Source organism: Oncorhynchus mykiss, chromosome 22, assembly GCF_013265735.2.
Source record: "Oncorhynchus mykiss isolate Arlee chromosome 22, USDA_OmykA_1.1, whole genome shotgun sequence".
Classification (NCBI taxonomy): domain Eukaryota; kingdom Metazoa; phylum Chordata; class Actinopteri; order Salmoniformes; family Salmonidae; genus Oncorhynchus; species Oncorhynchus mykiss.
In genome coordinates, this window is record NC_048586.1 from 41,284,367 (window position 1) to 41,302,111 (window position 17,745).

A 17,745-nucleotide genomic window follows, 5' to 3' on the forward strand; every position below is an offset into this window, starting at 1 on the left:
TTTTTAAGACCATAACCATGTTTGTGAGGTGTATACTTTTGTTTCGAAGTAGATGTTTTCAAGACTACCAAGAAACACTGTGTGTGATCCTGATTTAGCCCCCTGCAGTAGAAAGTTATCTAATCTACTCCCTCAACCGTATCCCTCCTGTGTTGCAATAAGACCTCTTGAGCAACATTAGGTTTCTATCTTTGTGGTGTGTGTGTGTGTGTGTGTGTGTGTGTGTGTGTGTGTGTGTGTGTGTGTGTGTGTGTGTGTGTGTGTGTGTGCAGGGCATGACAACCCTCTCCTCAGGTTTTTGAGGTGACTGACACTGTCACTTCTCTTTTTGTTGTTCCTAGAACTTAACAGGTGGTTTTAACACATATATCCATGGACCACACTAAAAAAGCCACATACAGAAATTCAGCTTTATACATCTCATTATATCAAATATAATTTTTTATTTTTCCATTTGTTATTTTCTTCCCAAAAGCCATCTGCTAGCAGGGACAAAACGTTCAGTATAAATTTACTTTCATTCACAAACTTTTTCAGAAAACTGCAGAAACATTTTTCAACACAACTGTTTTAATCACATTGAGGTAAGTATGGTTTCAAAAAATATTTTTGGTCCATTTTCCAAATCAACCACGTTATTGCCCACTGGGCAGAGACGTCAATTAAGCCTGTATTCCACATTGGTTCAACGTAATTTCAGTGTGTGCCCAGTGGGTGGGAATGTAATTTAGATAATGTCAGTATATGCCATTTTTAATGATCAAAAGCTAATTGGAAGATTTAGGCAATTACGGAACTATGATATATGTATATATACTGGGTCAAACTCGGTGTCAGGACAAATGTTCTTAAAATGCTGTTCTTCTAGAAAAGACGAGAGGATGCTCTACTGACAGTAGATGTCTTGATCATAAAGAACGGCACTCGGGCATCGAAGTCTGATCAAATGTTATGTCATTTTAAGAACCAACAGACACCAAAAAGAGAGATTTACTTTAAACACGTGTCCTCTGTGCACTTCTAGATAACTTCTAGATAACCCTTATGATTATTTAACACCTATCACTGTCGTGGTTCATATTACAGGGCTTATTTACAGACATATTAGATACTTTACTTTTATCATCCATGTAAGTATTGTGATATAGTGAGGCCTTGGAAAAAGTGGTCCCCAATTCCATATTAATAAATACATGAAAAGTAGGCTACAATATATACATGCTTATGACAATCGATAATAATAATAACGTTACAACGTTATTATCGTTAACAACTTTAAAAGATTACTGTAGAGCTCAAAATTACCTGATAACATCTTCATCCAGTTCCCATACTCCTGGTCTGGTATGATCTCCAGTCTAATCCAGTTGGCTATGAGTGGACTGATCATATTCCATTCATTGGTGAGCGTTTCATCCATGCAGAACATGCATAGACACAGATAATATTTTAACAACCACAAAGCATGGGTGTAACTCTCCGATAGACATTATGTTACTGTACAAGTGGTGATGTAAATTAAAACGAACTGTGCTAAACATTTAACACTATTAAAAAAATCCACTGTACAGATTTATACGCATATGTGCAGACTATAATTACGCCTTTACCGTAGCGTGTTTCGTTAATGCCAGTGATAGCCCGTTGAAAATATGCTGCATCTTCCCTCTTTCGTTTTTATACAAAAATTACAGTGTGGAATGGCACAGAATAATTTGAATGGGAATATACACTCACTCAGTCAAGATAAAAAGGCAGAGGTATCCGCTGTAGTGCCTCTGAATACATGCCGGAAGGCAGCCATTTGCGTGCAGGTAAACTACCTGTGCGCTCCAATCAGGTACCTTGGCGCTCCTTTCATATGCCAGTTTGGAGAGTAGTTGTCACCGCATTATAAATACCTCCTCTCTCACTCCAATGCACTGCTGTGTTGTTTATTTTATGAAGTCGCTATTGGAAATCGGATGCGTGGGTAATTCCTCTCACATTTGACTCAAAGCACAGCCTACAAATGATCAAATACAATCTCATGGGAGACAACAACTTGATCACGTTCTCCCTCTCCACAACAACGCGCGCACATACTCCTCAATTATCCCTGCGCGTGAAGATAGGTGGCGTGTTAAGGATGTCTCGCGCCTCTAGATTCCAGGAAAAGAAAAAGAGCGAAAAAATGTCATTAGAAGAGGCGTAACCCGTCAGTGCGCGTTCCCAGGTCTGTTTCGTGAAGTGGCTGAAAGAGACCAGTCCTAACCTGCCCATCAGGAATAACGGTCCCTCATCATCAAGCTATTTTCAAGGCTTATTACTAGTTATTTTATTTGGATCCACAACGCACCCCTTTATCATCTCTCTGTGACGTTCTGTCTTCCAACCAGCTGTTTAGAGGATCACACGGACACCGGTACGTGTATTTTAACATATTGCTTTTTACATCAGTTTATTTGAATGAAACTTCAATATCTTTGCGATTGAGGTAGATTTGCCATTCAGGTATCCGTGCGCCGTTGCGCAATTATCAAAGTTGGACAGCCTACCTGCTCAGGTGAGAAAGGTGTGCGCTGCTGCAGAAGTGGATAGGGCGTTATATAGGCCTACCTGCATCAACTGTGATCGGATGCTCTCCTATATTCCCTGTATCCTTTCCGGGAAATCAAATTGTATTCGATGTTATTCGTTCCTATTCCTTTTGAGCTGTCCGAGTAGAAACGGGCGTAGGCTATTCGCGTTGGTTTGCCATCCATTGTATTTGCTAATTTTACGCATAGCCTTCTATTAGATAGATCAACTTTTTTTTAATCTACATTACAAATTTATGGAGAGATCATTATGTGTAGCTGGGGTTTGGGCAGTGACCACTAACATCCGCACTGTTGTGTGTGTTGTCGGCTATGTGTGTTCACTGCTTGTGCAAATGCCAAAGCCTTGTGAAAAAAAAATGCTATGTGATGCAGTGGCAAATGTAAGTCTCTAAACTAGAAGACCCTCGTTTGGGCTGTGCTTCTCTCATTCTATTTCAATTGACTTTCCTCCAAAGTATATAATATTGAGCTTTTCCGTTTGTTGTCGTGTAAATGTTTATGGGTGTTTTTGTGTTTGTTTTCTTCTGTTACGGTTCGCTACCCTTTTAATACAAACTCCACTGACACCACGTCCCTACATTAAAAAACAAACATTTAAATCGGGTCTGGTGCTGCTTTTATTTTTACCAATCAGTTTAAATGGTAGATTAAATACATTTGAACATATCCTTATTAGAAAGGGGAAGTTAGTCTATTTCCCCACATATTGCAACATTTGGCACGTTTTTTTCTTGATGAATGTGTCCAACATCCTTACATCATGTGTCTATAAAAAAAATAATTAGGTCTTTCACAGATACACTCATAAACACAGTTTGGAAACATTGAAAACAAACTCGAAATGACTGACATGATATGAGATGAGCCTATTTAGTTGAATCGAACACTTTGCTTAACTTGATTGAGGCAGATGATACAACGGATTTCAGATTGTAGGCTGTGGGCTATTAATATATGTTGTTATAGATTAAAACTGAATCAACGTTTCTCGAGTGTGATACATTTGGCGATGACAGCAAAGTTGCCTTAGACTGACAGAAGGGACAGCCATAACAAACCTTCAATATCAAAGACATCAACAAGTCTCAGAAGTTGATGTATAAATTCAATTAGAAACTTGCACAGAAACATCCACCTTTTAATTTGAGGTTTCATACAATAATCGACATGTTTGGAAGTGTATGCCTTGCTATATTTCAGTCATCCGTGTAAGCTATTGAATGTGTCTGCCTGTCCGTCCTCCTCCTCCTTCTGCTCCGATTCATTGACAATCTGCCCGATTAGGAGATACATAAAAGACCAGGCGACGGCGGACGCAGAACGGTCTTGCTCAAACTCCCTCTCCTGGACTTTAACCCATATGGAGTTTCATTGAAGACTTTAGAGTGAATAAAAACGTTTTATTTCGGGCCCCTGTGGTTGAACGGGATCCATACAGTCATATTGTCCCAACGTTTGTCGCCGTTTTGTTTGGTTATTAGATATCAACCGGAGCCTGCCTGTGCTGCTGACTGAAGGAGCCGAGCCCATGCGGACTGTAAGCCATCTGACCTAGCCTAAACTCTTATCAATGAAGCAGGAGATCATGGCGGAGGGTCCCCGGTGTAAGAGGCGAAAACAATCAAACCCACAGAGAAAGAACGGTAAGAACATGTTTTAAGTTAAATAAAATTAATGTTTGGGAACATTTGTAAGTTTTGCCAGCAGTCATTTGCGGGACCTCCCGCGCCTTGTCGCCTTTCACAGTTCGATTATAGTTTATATTCAGTGTAGGCACTGAGAATGGGGTGGTTGCGTAAAAATACACTACATTTTGTTGTAGTTTTGAACTTAATCACTATGTAAAGCATTTTCATGTTTATTTTGAATGAGATTATGAGCGTTAAAGTTAACTATCAATGTCTCGAGTTGACTGTGTAGGAAAGGGATGTCAGAATGAGGCTCGAATGCGGTTCAGCGAGATAGTGCTACTTTCTAGCAGGCAGGAAAACCGTTATTTGGGTAGGCCTATAGCGCGTCTCCTATGAATTGGATAAATCGGAGAAACCTGTGGATTAGGTAGAAACTGAACTGCGTTGTTAACTTTTGTGTGATTATGACGTAAATGTGCTTTATCTCACGATTATTCAACACAGTTTCATTGTCGTGTGAATTGTGTTGTGTTGTGGGTATTGTGTTGTGCTATAATTGCCATTCATAAGTGACTTGGTGCCTTTAAAGACCTTTACCACGTCTTAGATATTATATATAGTCTGTCAACTCGGAGTTAATTAAAGGTCTTAAAATGGCCATGACAATAGGACACAGTTTCTGAATGTGTCAATTTTTGTTCGGGTCTGGTGCTGCACAAAGACTACAGCACTAAACACAACACACCTCGTATAGGCAAGCTCACAGACTGACCAAAAGTATCCGAGTGCATTTCTGGTATTTCTGGTACGTTACTTGAGTTATGTGTTAACCTACAACGTTTAGAGGATATAGAAAACTCCTGAGTTTTGTGTAGGAGTTGTGTTGGGAGTGATAGGGATTTTGCGAGGGGGCATCCCTTTTGACGCCTCATCCAAAGTTATATTTAATTCATGTCAATGTTGAACTGACTTGTTTTCTCTTGTTACTTTAATATCCCATGGTATTACATGTTTGATGTAAAACTGGTGTCACAGTAGTTTGCTTAATTTGTATTTTGTTGTATAGCACTATCGTAGCTAAACATGTATTTTTTAAACAATCTTTACATTTAAATTATATCGTTTTTTTATATCACACAATTTCAGTCGACTTATTTTGTTTACTAGTTTTTATTTGTTTATTGATTCAGTGAACTCAGTATGTTGTTCGGGATGTTTACTGCTGTCAAGCACGTTTCTGATCAACAAAGATAATACTGAAGTATTGCAGCTCCTTTTAACCGCACATCGGTCTTTGTAAAAACCAAGATGAGAAGTGATTTTTCGAATTGCAATGGTTTTGTTAAAATTTTTAAGAACATTTAGCCAATGTCAATGTGGGCAAAAATGAAGAGAAAAATAATGTTGACACTATTGTTTTGTCAGAGGCTATAATGGAGGACTACGGCTACTGTCTCCCAGGTGTGCACTTTTATTACTGATCATTTTAATGTGGAACTGTTTGTTTCCATTCCCCATGTAAACGGATTGCTTCTTCCCTGCGGGAGAATTTCATAGCCTCATAGGTCTATATTTTAATATGCAATATGTATTTGCCTGAATATGCCTCTAGGCATACTGTTGATGCAAGACATTAATGGTAGGGTTAAGGCAACAACAGAAAAAACAGTTTTGGTCTGGTGTAAATATGTGTATTCAGAATGGATGTAGTCATTCAGACTGAAAGTCTACTACGAAATACCTTTGCTTGTGAACTAGAACTTTTGCGAGTCTGAAGATCTTTTTTTGCCTGTGGACAACTTTCACTCCGATGCAGTATTCCCACAGGGATATCTGCTGTATAAGGTCTGGAGGACCATATGCATTTTATTATCGCAAAGTAATACAGAACCATGTATGTTTACATAATCCTCATATTGGAAATATGCGATTTAATATGTAAATGAAATGAACTCTTTATAGCGTAGGCCTACACATTGTCCGTATGGCCTGTTGCATACAGGCCTACAGTATCTTGTGGTTAGGCCTATACTTATTTTCTTGGGATGTTTGCCCCCCCCCCCCCCCCCCCCCCCCCCCCCACACACACACACACACCTCACCTCATCTTAACTCCGTGACTCCCTAGTCCCAATCGGAGGTCACATTAGGCCCTGTGCAACTCGATATGCTCAGTCTGCACAACTTTGTTGCAGTTCGCAGCCCCCTCCCCCGTGCGAAACGTCACATCCAGCTGTGAGGGGTCGTTCAGTTGTGTGAACGCAGCTGTCAAAAGCGCTCCATTAGCCTTGCCTTAAAATACTCTTTCTTTCATTTTATATATATATATATATATACATATATATATATATATATATATTTATATATATTTTTGTTACACTATTTCAGCTTTCAAAGCCACAATTGGTGTACTAAAGTGTGTGAGGTCAATATAAATAAGACTGATCAATCACCTAATAAACTGGACATGTTATTGTCTTGCAACACTTATATAGTCAGAGTTATAAGACATTTAATACATGGGTTCATCTCAGGATTATCACAACATTCAAATGAAGGCATGGCTGTCATGTCCAGTATGCTAGTGGGTCCATAACTGTCTCAAGACAATGGGGTTTCAATGGAAGTGAGTTTCATTTCCCTGCTCCTATCATCAGCAGTGAGCAGTGTCAGGGTGCCTGTTGTACCATTCATGCTACATTTCTCACAAACATGCCATTGTCCTTGCTGCTGGAGACATGTGTCTGTGTTACATCTGCTCCTGAAACGCCCTCTACTGCTCATCCTGTGTCTCCTTGACCTGCTGCCACTCCCCCAGTACTCTCTCCCTCTCCCTCTCCCTCACTGTGTGTGTGATAGTGTGGGCGGAGGCAGGTGTGCTGGAGTAAGAGCAGATCCCCACCAGCTGCAACCTGTTCCATAATCAAGACCTCTACAAATACTCAGCCCTGCCACTTCCATGCTGCCAGATCGTAATCTCTGCTCAGTCAGCCTACGCTTCTAGCCGTTTGTTACTGTTAGATCCTGTTATCCTATTGTGCCTGTTTTCCTCTCAGCTACAGTTCCGCCCACTCTGACTCTGGTCCTTGTCTCCAGTTCCACGACTAGTCATCCTGCTTCCTTACACTACTACTCCCTTGGATTCCCCTCCAGGCCTGCTTAACCTGTCCCAACCCCTCTCGCTCCAGTCTCAGCCTCCGGACCTGGTTTCCTGCAACCCACCCGAGTTTCCCCTGGCCTGCACATCTTCCCCCTGTGTTTTAATAAATACCTTGGTTACTTCATCCCAGTCTCCTCGTCTGAGTCTGCTCTTGGGTTCCCCTGTGCCACTCTTCGTAACAATACGATCTTGCCAAAGAGATGAACCCAGCAGACTATGATACTTTCCACCAAACCATCGTCTCCGTGAGCGTCGGAGGGAGAGGGTAGGTAGGGTTGCATGCACCATAACATCTGTTTCAGTGCCTTGTCCTCCTTCTCTGACTGCATCCCATCCCAAGGCTATTCCAGATCCTGAACACATGTAGCTCGGCAGGGCCCGTCACTCTCTAGAGGAGAGGCAACGACGAATCAGCGCTAGGAGCTGCCTATACGGTGGCCAGGTTGGTCACTTTGTCTCTACTTGTTCCCATCTAGCAAAAGAGGGGGATCGGCAGTAGGGGGGATATACTGTTTAGCCGAATCGCCTGCCCATCTTCCCCCAGATCTCTGATTGAAGGCAACCTTGTGTGGCAGAGCCAAGCTTTTCCTCTGTCTGTTCTCATCGATTCGGGCACCGATGAGAGCTTCCTGGACTGAGGGGTCGTTACCTAGTTGGGTCTGGACACTGTCCCACTTGATTCACCCCTCGATGCTAACGCTCTCAATGGAAAGTTCCTCGCTCGTGTCTGTGAGAACCGTCCCTGTCATCCTGCGTCTCTCTGGAAATCACGAGGAAAAGATCAGTTTCCACATAATCGACTGTCCTTACTCTCCCCTGGTTCTTGGCCATCCATGATGAAAGCTACACAACCCACAGATTGACTGGACCGCCTGAAAGGTAACCACTTGGAGTTAATTTTGTCACTCTAATTGTCTACATTCTGCCCTTCCCCTTGCCTTGTCTGTGCCCCAGGTTATTCTAGAATCTCCGGACCTGTCATCAGTTCCTCCCGAGTATCACGATCTTGCTCCTGTTTTCAGCAAGTATCACACCCTGTCGCTGCCGCCTCATCGGCCGTACGACTGCGCCATTGATCTTCAGCCTGGAGCTCCTCTCCCCAGTAGCCAGTTTTTAACCTCTCTCGCCCCGAGCAAAAGGCTGTGGAGAGGTACATCCAGGAGCTCCTCTCCCCAGTAGCCAATTTTTAACCTCTCTCACCCCGAGCAAAAGGCCATGGAGTGGTACATCCAGGAATCTTTGGCAGCAGGACATATCAAGCCATCTTCCTCCCCGGTGGGTGCTGGGTTTTTCTTTGTGAAGAAGGATGGGTCACTGAGGCCGTGCATAGACTTCCGTGGGCTGAATAATGTCACAGTAAAGAACAAGTACCCCTTGCCACTCATCAGCTCTGATTTTGCCCCCCTCCATGGTGCCACTGTGTTTACCAAATTCGACCTCTGGAATGCCTACCACCTTGTTCGCATAAGAGAGGGGGACGAGTGGAAGACTGCATTCAACACACCACTTGGTCACTTTGATTATTTGGTCCTGCCTTTTGGTCTTACTAATACCCCTGCTGTTTTCCAGAACTTAGTCAATGATGTGCTGAGGGATGTGATTGGACGCTTTGTTTTTGTCTATTTAGATGACATCCTGATTTTTTCCAAGGACCCTGAGACTCACTAGCAACATGTTGGCCAAGTTCTTAACGGCTGTTGGAGAATAAGCTTTTTGTTAAAGCTGAAAAATGTGAGTTCCATGCTGCCTCAGTGTCTTTCATGGATTATAATTTTGCACAGGGACAGTTAAGTATGGACCCCGCCAAGGTCATGGCAGTCAAAGATTGGCCTGCACCCACCAACCTGAAGCAGCTACAGCGTTTCCTGGGGTTTGCACATTTTTACAGACGTTTCCTCCACAACTACAGCCATCTGGCAGCACCTCTCACCACTCTCACCTCCACCTCCACTCCATTCCACTGGACTCTTGAGGCAGAGGCAGCATTTCTGGAACTCAAGCTTTGCTTCACCTCCGCTCCGGGCCTTACTCAGCCCGATCCAGAACTCCAGTTCATTGTGGAGCTGGACACCTCTGACAGCGGGGTAGGTGCTGTTCTGTCTCAACGTTCCCCCTCTGATCAGAAGGTCCACCCATGTGCATTCTTTTCCTATAAGCTCTCACCTGCAGAGAGGAATTTTGACATCGGAACCCAGGAACTCCTGGCAGTTAAGCTGGCTCATGAAGAATGGCGTCACTGGCTGGAGGGCTCTGTACCCCCCTTCATCGTGTGGACTGACCATAAAAACCTGTCCTACATACAGACCGCCTAACGTCTGAACTCCCGGAAAGCCAACTGGGCTTTGTTCTTCGGTAGATTCAATTTCACACTCACTTATAGCCCCGGTTTGAAGAATACCAAGCTTGATGCCCTCTCTCACCAGTTCACCACCGACAACACAGGTACCGAGCCAGGAGCCATTGTGCTATCCACCTGCATCGTTGCCGCTGTCGCCTGGGAGATCGAGTCCCGTATCCGCCAGGCTCAGCAGAACCAGCCTGACCCAGTGAACGATCCCTGTAATGCACGGTTTGTTCCAGATTGTGTTCGCTCTGATGTTCTTCAGTGCGGCCATTCTACCCACCTCACCTGTCACCCTGGTATGAACTGGACCCTTGCCTTCCTGCGTCAACGCTTTTGGTGGCCCACCATGGAGAGAGATGTCTGGGAGTTTGTCTCAGCCTGTTCGGCTTGTGCCCGGAACAAAACCTCCACTAAACCCACTTCCAGTCTGCTTCGCCCTCTTCCCATACCGAGTCGCCCCTGGTCACACATAGCTCTGGACATCGTCACTGGCCTTGCCCCATCTAACGGTAACTCTGTCATCCTCACCATTATTGACAGGTTTTCCAAAATGTCTCACTTCATTCCCCTCTCCAAGCTCCTGTCCTCCAGGGACCCTGCGGACCTGTTAGTATCCCATGTGTTTTGTCTGCATGCAAATTCCCACTGACATCGTTTCCGACAGAGGACCCCACTTTACCTCCCAGGTATGGAGATCCTTCTCTTCAGCTCTTGGTATCAATGTCAATTTTTCTTCTGGATATCATCCCCAGACCAACGGGAAGACCGACTGGGCCAACCAAGAGATGGAGACTGCCCTACGCTGCATGACTTCTGCTAACCCTTCCTCCTGGAGCGCTCAGCTACCCTGGGTTGAAAAATGCCCACAACTCCCTCACCAACGTCTCGTCAGGTATGTCACCCTTCGAGTGTGCTCTGGGTTACCAATCCCCCTTGTTCCCCGCCCAAGAGGTTGCAGTTCCTTCTGTCCAGGACCATCTGCACCTTTGTTACTATACCTGGAGGAAGGCCCGGGCTGCCCTTCTTCGTGCCTCTCACAGGACCCAGTCCCAAGCCAACCGTTGCTGGGCCTCAGCTCCAGTCTACACCCCAGGTCAAAAGGTTATGGCTCTCATCGAAGGACCTGCCATTGAAAGTGGCATCGAAGAAACGTTCCCCCCAATTTATTGGTCCCTTTGAAATTGACCATGTTGTTAACCCCTCTGCTGTGCTCTTGAAACTCCCAGCCTCTATCAGGATCCATCCTACCTTTCATGTATCCCTGATTAAACCTGTCTGCTCCAGTCCCCAGTCTCCTCCTGCAGCGGCTCCTCCACCCCCTCGGATCCTCGATGACCATCCTGCCTATACCGTCCGGCAACTTTTGGATGTGCGCTGTCGGGGTCACGGCTGGCAGTAACTGATGGACTGGGAAGGATACGGGCCTGAGAAGCACTGCTGGGTGCCCCGCCGTCACATTATGGACCCCTCCCTCATACATGATTTCCATACCTCACACCCAGCTAAGCCTGGTTGGGTGCCAGTAGAGGGATTGGGTACTGTTACATCTGTTCCTGCCATGCCCTCTATTGCTCATCCTGTGTCTCTTTGACATGCCGCCACTCCCCCAGTATCCTCTCCCTCTGTGTGTGTGTGATTGTGTGGGCGGGGACAGGTGTGCTGGAGTAAGAGCAGATCCCCACCAGCTGCAACCTGTTCCATAATCAAGACCTCTACAAATACTCAGCCCTGCCACTTCCACGCTGCCAGATCGTAACCTCTGCTCAGTCAGTCTACGCTTCTAGCCATTTGTTACTGTTAGATCCTGTTATCCTGTTGTGCCTGTTTTCCTCTCCGCTACAGTTCCGCCCACTCTGACTCTGGTCCTTGTCTCCAGTTCCACGTCTAGTCATCCTGCTTCCCCACACTACTACTCCCTTGGATTCCCCTCCAGGCCTGCTTACCCTGTCCCGACTCCTCTCGCTCCAGTCTCAGCCTCCGCACCTGGTTTCCTGCAACCCACCCGAGCTTCCCCTGGCCTGCACTTTAATACATTTAATAAATACCTTGGTTACTTGATCCCAGTCTCCTCGTACGAGTCTGCTCTTGGGTTCCCCTGTTCCACTCCGCGTAACAGTCTGCCAGCTCACTATGGCTAATGGTTTAATGTATAATATGAGCACACTCATATGTGTTCATGTCTACGCATTCACCCACACACACACACACACACACACACACACCTTCTGTCCTGGAGCTCTTTGGTACTGCTACGGTGGTCCTTCAGAACGCCTTTGGTATGATTACCACTCTTGCTCACATCAGCGCTGACCTGAATGCCTTTCATATCTGCTCCGCCATGCCTTATGCACCCCCTCCCCCCTCTGTCCCCTCCTCCACGCCCCCCCCACCCCCTCAGTAAACACCCCAGAGGGCAGAACAAAGAAAAGGAGCTCCTCTCCTCCTCCCTCCCTCTCTCCTCATTCTTAATCACAATTCAGGCCTTTCACCGCCGCCAGGCCGCTCTCGCATTCAGCATCCCAAAGCCTGAGATGAAAAGAGCTCAGAAAAATGGAAAGCAGACTGAGTGAGAGTGAGTGAGAGGGGGAATGAAAAAGAGAGATTATGGAAAAGAGGAACAGAAAGTGGGTAGTGACTGAGCGACATAACTTAGGTGTCTTCGGCTGTTTGTCAGGCCTCCCCTGGTTACGTGCCCTATATAGCCTCCTTCTCACTCCGCCCAAGGGCTGGGCACTATTGGTGGACAGATAGGGTTACAGGATGCCATTCCTGGACTATTCACAGCTGAACAATAAGAGCGAGAGGGAGAAAGAGAGGGATGAGTCGTCTAGGGAGTCAGAGAGAGGGATGAGTGGTGTAGGGAGACAGAGAGAGGGATGAGTGGTGTAGGGAGACAGAGAGAGGGATGAGTGGTGTAGGGAGACAGAGAGAGGGATGAGTGGTGTAGGGAGACAGAGAGAGGGATGAGTGGTGTAGGGAGACAGAGAGAGATGGATGAGTGGTGTAGGGAGACAGAGAGAGGTATGAGTGGTGTAGGGAGACAGAGACAGGGATGAGTGGTGTAGGGAGACAGAGCGAGATGGATGAGTGGTGTAGGGAGACAGAAAGAGAGGGATGAGTGGTGTAGGGAGACAGAAAGAGAGGGATGAGTAGGGAGACAGAGAGAGGGATGAGTGGTGTAGGGAGTCAGAGAGAGGGATGAGTGGTGTAGGGAGACAGAGAGAGGTATGAGTGGTGTAGGGAGACAGAGACAGGGATGAGTGGTGTAGGGAGACAGAGAGAGATGGATGAGTGGTGTAGGGAGACAGAAAGAGAGGGATGAGTGGTGTAGGGAGACAGAAAGAGAGGGATGATTAGGGAGACAGAGAGAGGGATGAGTGGTGTAGGGAGTCAGAGAGAGGGATGAGTGGTGTAGGGAGACAGAGAGAGGGATGAGTGGTGTAGGGAGACAGAGAGAGGGATGAGTGGTGTAGGGAGTCAGAGAGAGGGATGAGTGGTGTAGGGAGACAGAGAGAGGGATGAGTGGTGTAGGGAGACAGAGAGAGGGATAAGTGGTGTAGGGAGCCATAGAGAGTGAGAGAGGGATGAGTGGTGTAGGGAGCCATAGAGAGAGAGAGAGGGATGAGTGGTGTAGGGAGACAGAGAGTGAGGGATGAGTGGTGTAGGGAGACAGAGAGTGAGGGGTGAGTGGTGTAGGGAGACAGAGAGTGAGGGATGAGTGGTGTAGGGAGACGGAGAGAGAGGGATGAGTGGTATAGGGAGACAGAGAGAGATGGATGAGTAGCGTGGAGAGACAGAGAGAGGGATGAGTGGTATAGGGAGACAGAGAGAGAGAGGGATTAGTGGTGTAGGGAGACAGAAAAGAGAGGGATGAGTGGTGTAGGGAGACAGAGAGAGGGATGAGTGGTGTAGGGAGACAGAGAGAGGGATGAGTGGTGTAGGGAGACAGAGAGAGGGATGAGTGGTGTAGGGAGACAGAGAGAGGGATGAGTGGTGTAGGGAGACAGAGAGAGGGATGAGTGGTGTAGGGAGACAGAGAGAGGGATGAGTGGTGTAGGGAGACAGAGAGAGGGATGAGTGGTGTAAGGAGACAGAGAGAGGGATGAGTGGTGTAGGGAGACAGAGAGAGATGGATGAGTGGTGTAGGGAGACAGAGAGAGGGATGAGTGGTGTAGGGAGACAGAGAGAGATGGATGAGTGGTGTAGGGAGACAGAGAGAGGGATGAGTGGTATAGGGAGACAGAGACAGGGATGAGTGGTATAAAGAGACAGAGAGAGATGGATGAGTGGTGTAGGGAGACAGAAAGAGAGGGATGAGTGGTGTAGGGAGACAGAAAGAGAGGGATGAGTAGGGAGACAGAGAGAGGGATGAGTGGTGTAGGGAGTCAGAGAGAGGGATGAGTGGTGTAGGGAGACAGAGAGAGGGATAAGTGGTGTAGGGAGACAGAGAGAGGGATGAGTGGTGTAGGGAGACAGAGAGAGGGATGAGTGGTGTAGGGAGTCAGAGAGAGGGATGAGAGGTATAGGGAGACAGAGAGAGGGATGAGTGGTGTAGGGAGACAGAGAGAGGGATAAGTGGTGTAGGGAGCCATAGAGAGTGGGAGATGGATGAGTGGTGTAGGGAGCCATAGAGAGAGAGAGAGAGAGGGATGAGTGGTGTAGGGAGACAGAGAGTGAGGGATGAGTGGTGTAGGGAGACGGAGAGAGAGGGATGAGTGGTATAGGGAGACAGAGAGAGATGGATGAGTGGTATAGGGAGACTGAGAGAGAGAGGGATGAGTGGTGTGGGGAGACAGAGAGAGAGAGAGAGAGGGATGAGTGGTTTAGGGAGACAAGAGAGAGAGAGAGATAAGTGGTTTAGGGAGACAGAGAGAGAAAGGGATGAGTGGTGTGGGGAGACAAAAAGAGAGAGAGAGAGAGAGAGGGATGAGTGGTTTAGGGAGACACAGAGAGAGAGAGAGGGATGAGTGGTGTAGGGAGACAGAGAGAGAGGTGAATGGTAAGCAGGGAGAAAGTGAGAGAAGGATGAGTGGTGTAGGGAGAGAGCGAGAGAGAGGTAAATGGTAAGCAGTGAGAAAGTGAGAGAGAGGATAGAGAGGGAAAGAGAGGGTGAGGTGAGGGGTGTGGATAGAGAGAGCAGGGTTGGTAGGGCGATTGAGGGAGGGAACGCAACAGATTGTTTAATGGCTCTGAAATAAATCTTGCGAGTGCTTGAGACTTTTCATATTCCATTTTAATCAGCATGACAGAGTTGGGGGCAGGTGTGATTAGTTTTTGTTTTCCCTTCTGGATTGGATGTGCTAGTCACATCGTGTGTTGTATAACGTTACACACTCCGCCCCATCCATCCCTCAACCCCTCACAACAAACTACTTTCCTAAAGTGTGTTATGCCTATATCTGTTCATTTCAAATACAGTGCATGCAATTTGAGCTTCCGTAAAGCCCAAGTCAGAGGCAAAACACGTGTCTTGCAGTGCTGTCCAGAGAGACAGACGTCATTGTGGTAGGTCTCTCCTCTTTTCTCCTGCTTCAGAGGTCAGGAATCACGCATCTACAGAGGCAGACAGAAAGAGAGAGAGAGAGAGAGCGAGAGAGAGAGAGAGAGAGAAGGAGAGAGAGAGAGAGAGAGAGAGAGAGAGAGAGAAAGGGGAAGAGAGAAAGAGAGAAAGAGAGAGAAATAGGGTGGGATGCTGCAACTTTAAAATGCACCATGTGATATGAATTCCTAATTTCTCTGTTCCTTCCCACCACCCCCAGAACTATTTTTTTTTGTTAAGAAAAGGAGATTTATCTTTATTCACCTTCATTCAACACTCCTCTCTCCCTTTGCCAGCCCAAGCTGTGAGGGATTTAGGCAGATTTACTTCACCAAACACCTTTGGACATTGGGGAGGAGACAGGCTTGCTTTGGGAAAAAGAGGGGATTTGTTCAGAGAGATAATACGTCACCAGGCGGCCAGTTAGAGGCAGGCCCATTATATTAACCAGTGTGCTGGTGGCCTGGGGAGGGAGCCGTGTTAAGTTTCTATGCAGCCACAGCCCCCTCCTCACTTCTTATACAGGGACAGATGGGCTGACTGGCCCCAATGACTGCTGTCTCCTACATACGTTGCTATACACTCACAAACAATAACATATACTCTCTCATGTTTACACATTCACAGGGCAAATAACCAAGGTCAAGGTGTTAAGCATGGATGTACAGTTTTATACCTTTGTTTAAACATGAGTTTTGATCATATTATTGAAATGTGTTTTTCATTTGTTTATTTTACCTTTATTTAACCAGGCAAGTCAGTTAAGGACAAATTCTTATTTTCAATGACGGCCTAGGAACAGTGGGTTAACTGCCTGTTCAGGGCCAGAACGACAGATTTGTACCTTGTCAGCTCGGGGATTTGAACTTGCAACCTTCCGGTTACTAGTCCAACGCTCTAACCACTAGGCTACCCTGCCGTGTGTCGCGAGGAGAGCTATGGAATTATTGAGTAGTGTGTTTGTACCCTCTCGTTTGTACCCTCTCGTTGTGTAGCCTGCCTGCCTGCCTGCCGTTCACTCACTCACTTACCCTGTCCCAACCCCTCTCGCTCCAGTCTCAGCCTCCGCACTCACTCACTCACTCACTCACTCACTCACTCACTCACTCACCCTGTTATTTAATACACTTCATGAGATGCATGGACCCTGCCTGCCTGCTTGTAAATGCCAAGACGTCTAACTGTACAAACAAAACTCATCACTGTGTCAGAAGCACAGAAATCTTCAGAACAGAGAGCCCGCTTCGACAGCTTCAGAACACCTACGCCTCCCTAAAGCTGCTGACTGGAACGGTGGCGATAGAGAGGGTGTTGCCTGCTGAAGTTAGTACTATGGGGTTGCACTGCACTGACCAACGTTGAGGGATACAAATGGCTGCTTAAGAGTCACATTGTGCTGGTTGTTTGTGTGCCTGGCAGTGTGTGTGTATTTCAAGGTTACTGACATGGGTTATTGTATATGTCTCTCCCTGTAACCATACTCACATTTTTTTTCATGAGTGAATACAGAGTACCCCCGTGACATTTTGTGGGGCCACATCGCCTTTAGCCTAAACAGCTAGGATTTACCAAGGTCAGTAATGAGGTATGTCACTGCAGGCTACCGAAACAACAGCCCCAGTTATAATGAATGGGAATAAGGTTCAGCGCAACTATTAGTGGTGTGTGTGTGTGTGTGTGTGTGTGTGTGTGTGTGTGTGTGTGTGTGTGAGTGTGGGGTGGGGGGGGGGGGGTTCAAACCAGGGCTCTGTATGACAACCTTATGACAACCATATGACAACCTTATGACAACCATACTGTACAAGTACAACAACTATTCAGTTATTTTAAATTGAGCAGCGTAAGGAGTTGTTTGTTGGAATTCATTTTCTGTCAGAAAATATATTTGTGAACATTGTGTCATGTTAATTTATTCTAGTGTTCCTTGATCTTTCTTTGTCATGTTATCACTATTATGAGTCATAAAGTGAGCATATTGTGGTCTCTAAGCGAGGCCTGAATATATTTTGACTGAACATGTTCGAGCCGGATCACAACATTTGCACACACATCTATGGGCCATCCCTTAACATGGATATGTGGGCTGGTGTGGTGTGGTGCCCAGGGCAAAAGGTCACACGCACATGGAACAATCAATAACGGATCGGTGGGTTAAAGGTGTTATGACCTCTTTTTGTCTGTCAGCATGTGTTCCAGTCAGATCTATACAACCAGGACGTACTTGTTGCAAGATGGTCATATCATGGATCATTTATATATTTGATTTTTAATTTTAGGACCCCTGTAGGTATTATTTGATTAAATATTGAATTATCCTTTTACTACTATATCCCATAGAAACACATTCAGTAACATATTCACAAATGGCAAAACAGACAGTCCGAAAATGTATCATCAGGAATAAAGATTTAAAGTGTCTGTCCTATATCTAGGACATATAAGAAAGCTCAGGAAATATATATATTTTTTTGAAAACATAATTAACCCCT

The 17,745-nt window shown here is 46.0% G+C and overlaps 1 protein-coding gene across 4 annotated transcripts in view; it reads left to right on the top strand.

Annotated features, from left to right (window-relative positions):
• Positions 1-2,119: 2,119 nt before the first annotated feature.
• Positions 2,120-17,745, top strand: part of LOC110501885 (zinc finger E-box-binding homeobox 2) — a 76,641-nt gene continuing 61,015 nt past the window's right edge. For all 4 annotated transcript variants that reach the window (XM_036959336.1, XM_036959338.1, XM_036959337.1 and 1 more), the window contains exons 1-2: positions 2,120-2,404; positions 4,064-4,225. In XM_036959336.1, coding sequence (XP_036815231.1) covers positions 4,153-4,225 — 73 coding nt within the window. In that variant the 5' untranslated portion in view covers positions 2,120-2,404; positions 4,064-4,152. The remainder of the gene's footprint in view (positions 2,405-4,063; positions 4,226-17,745) is intronic.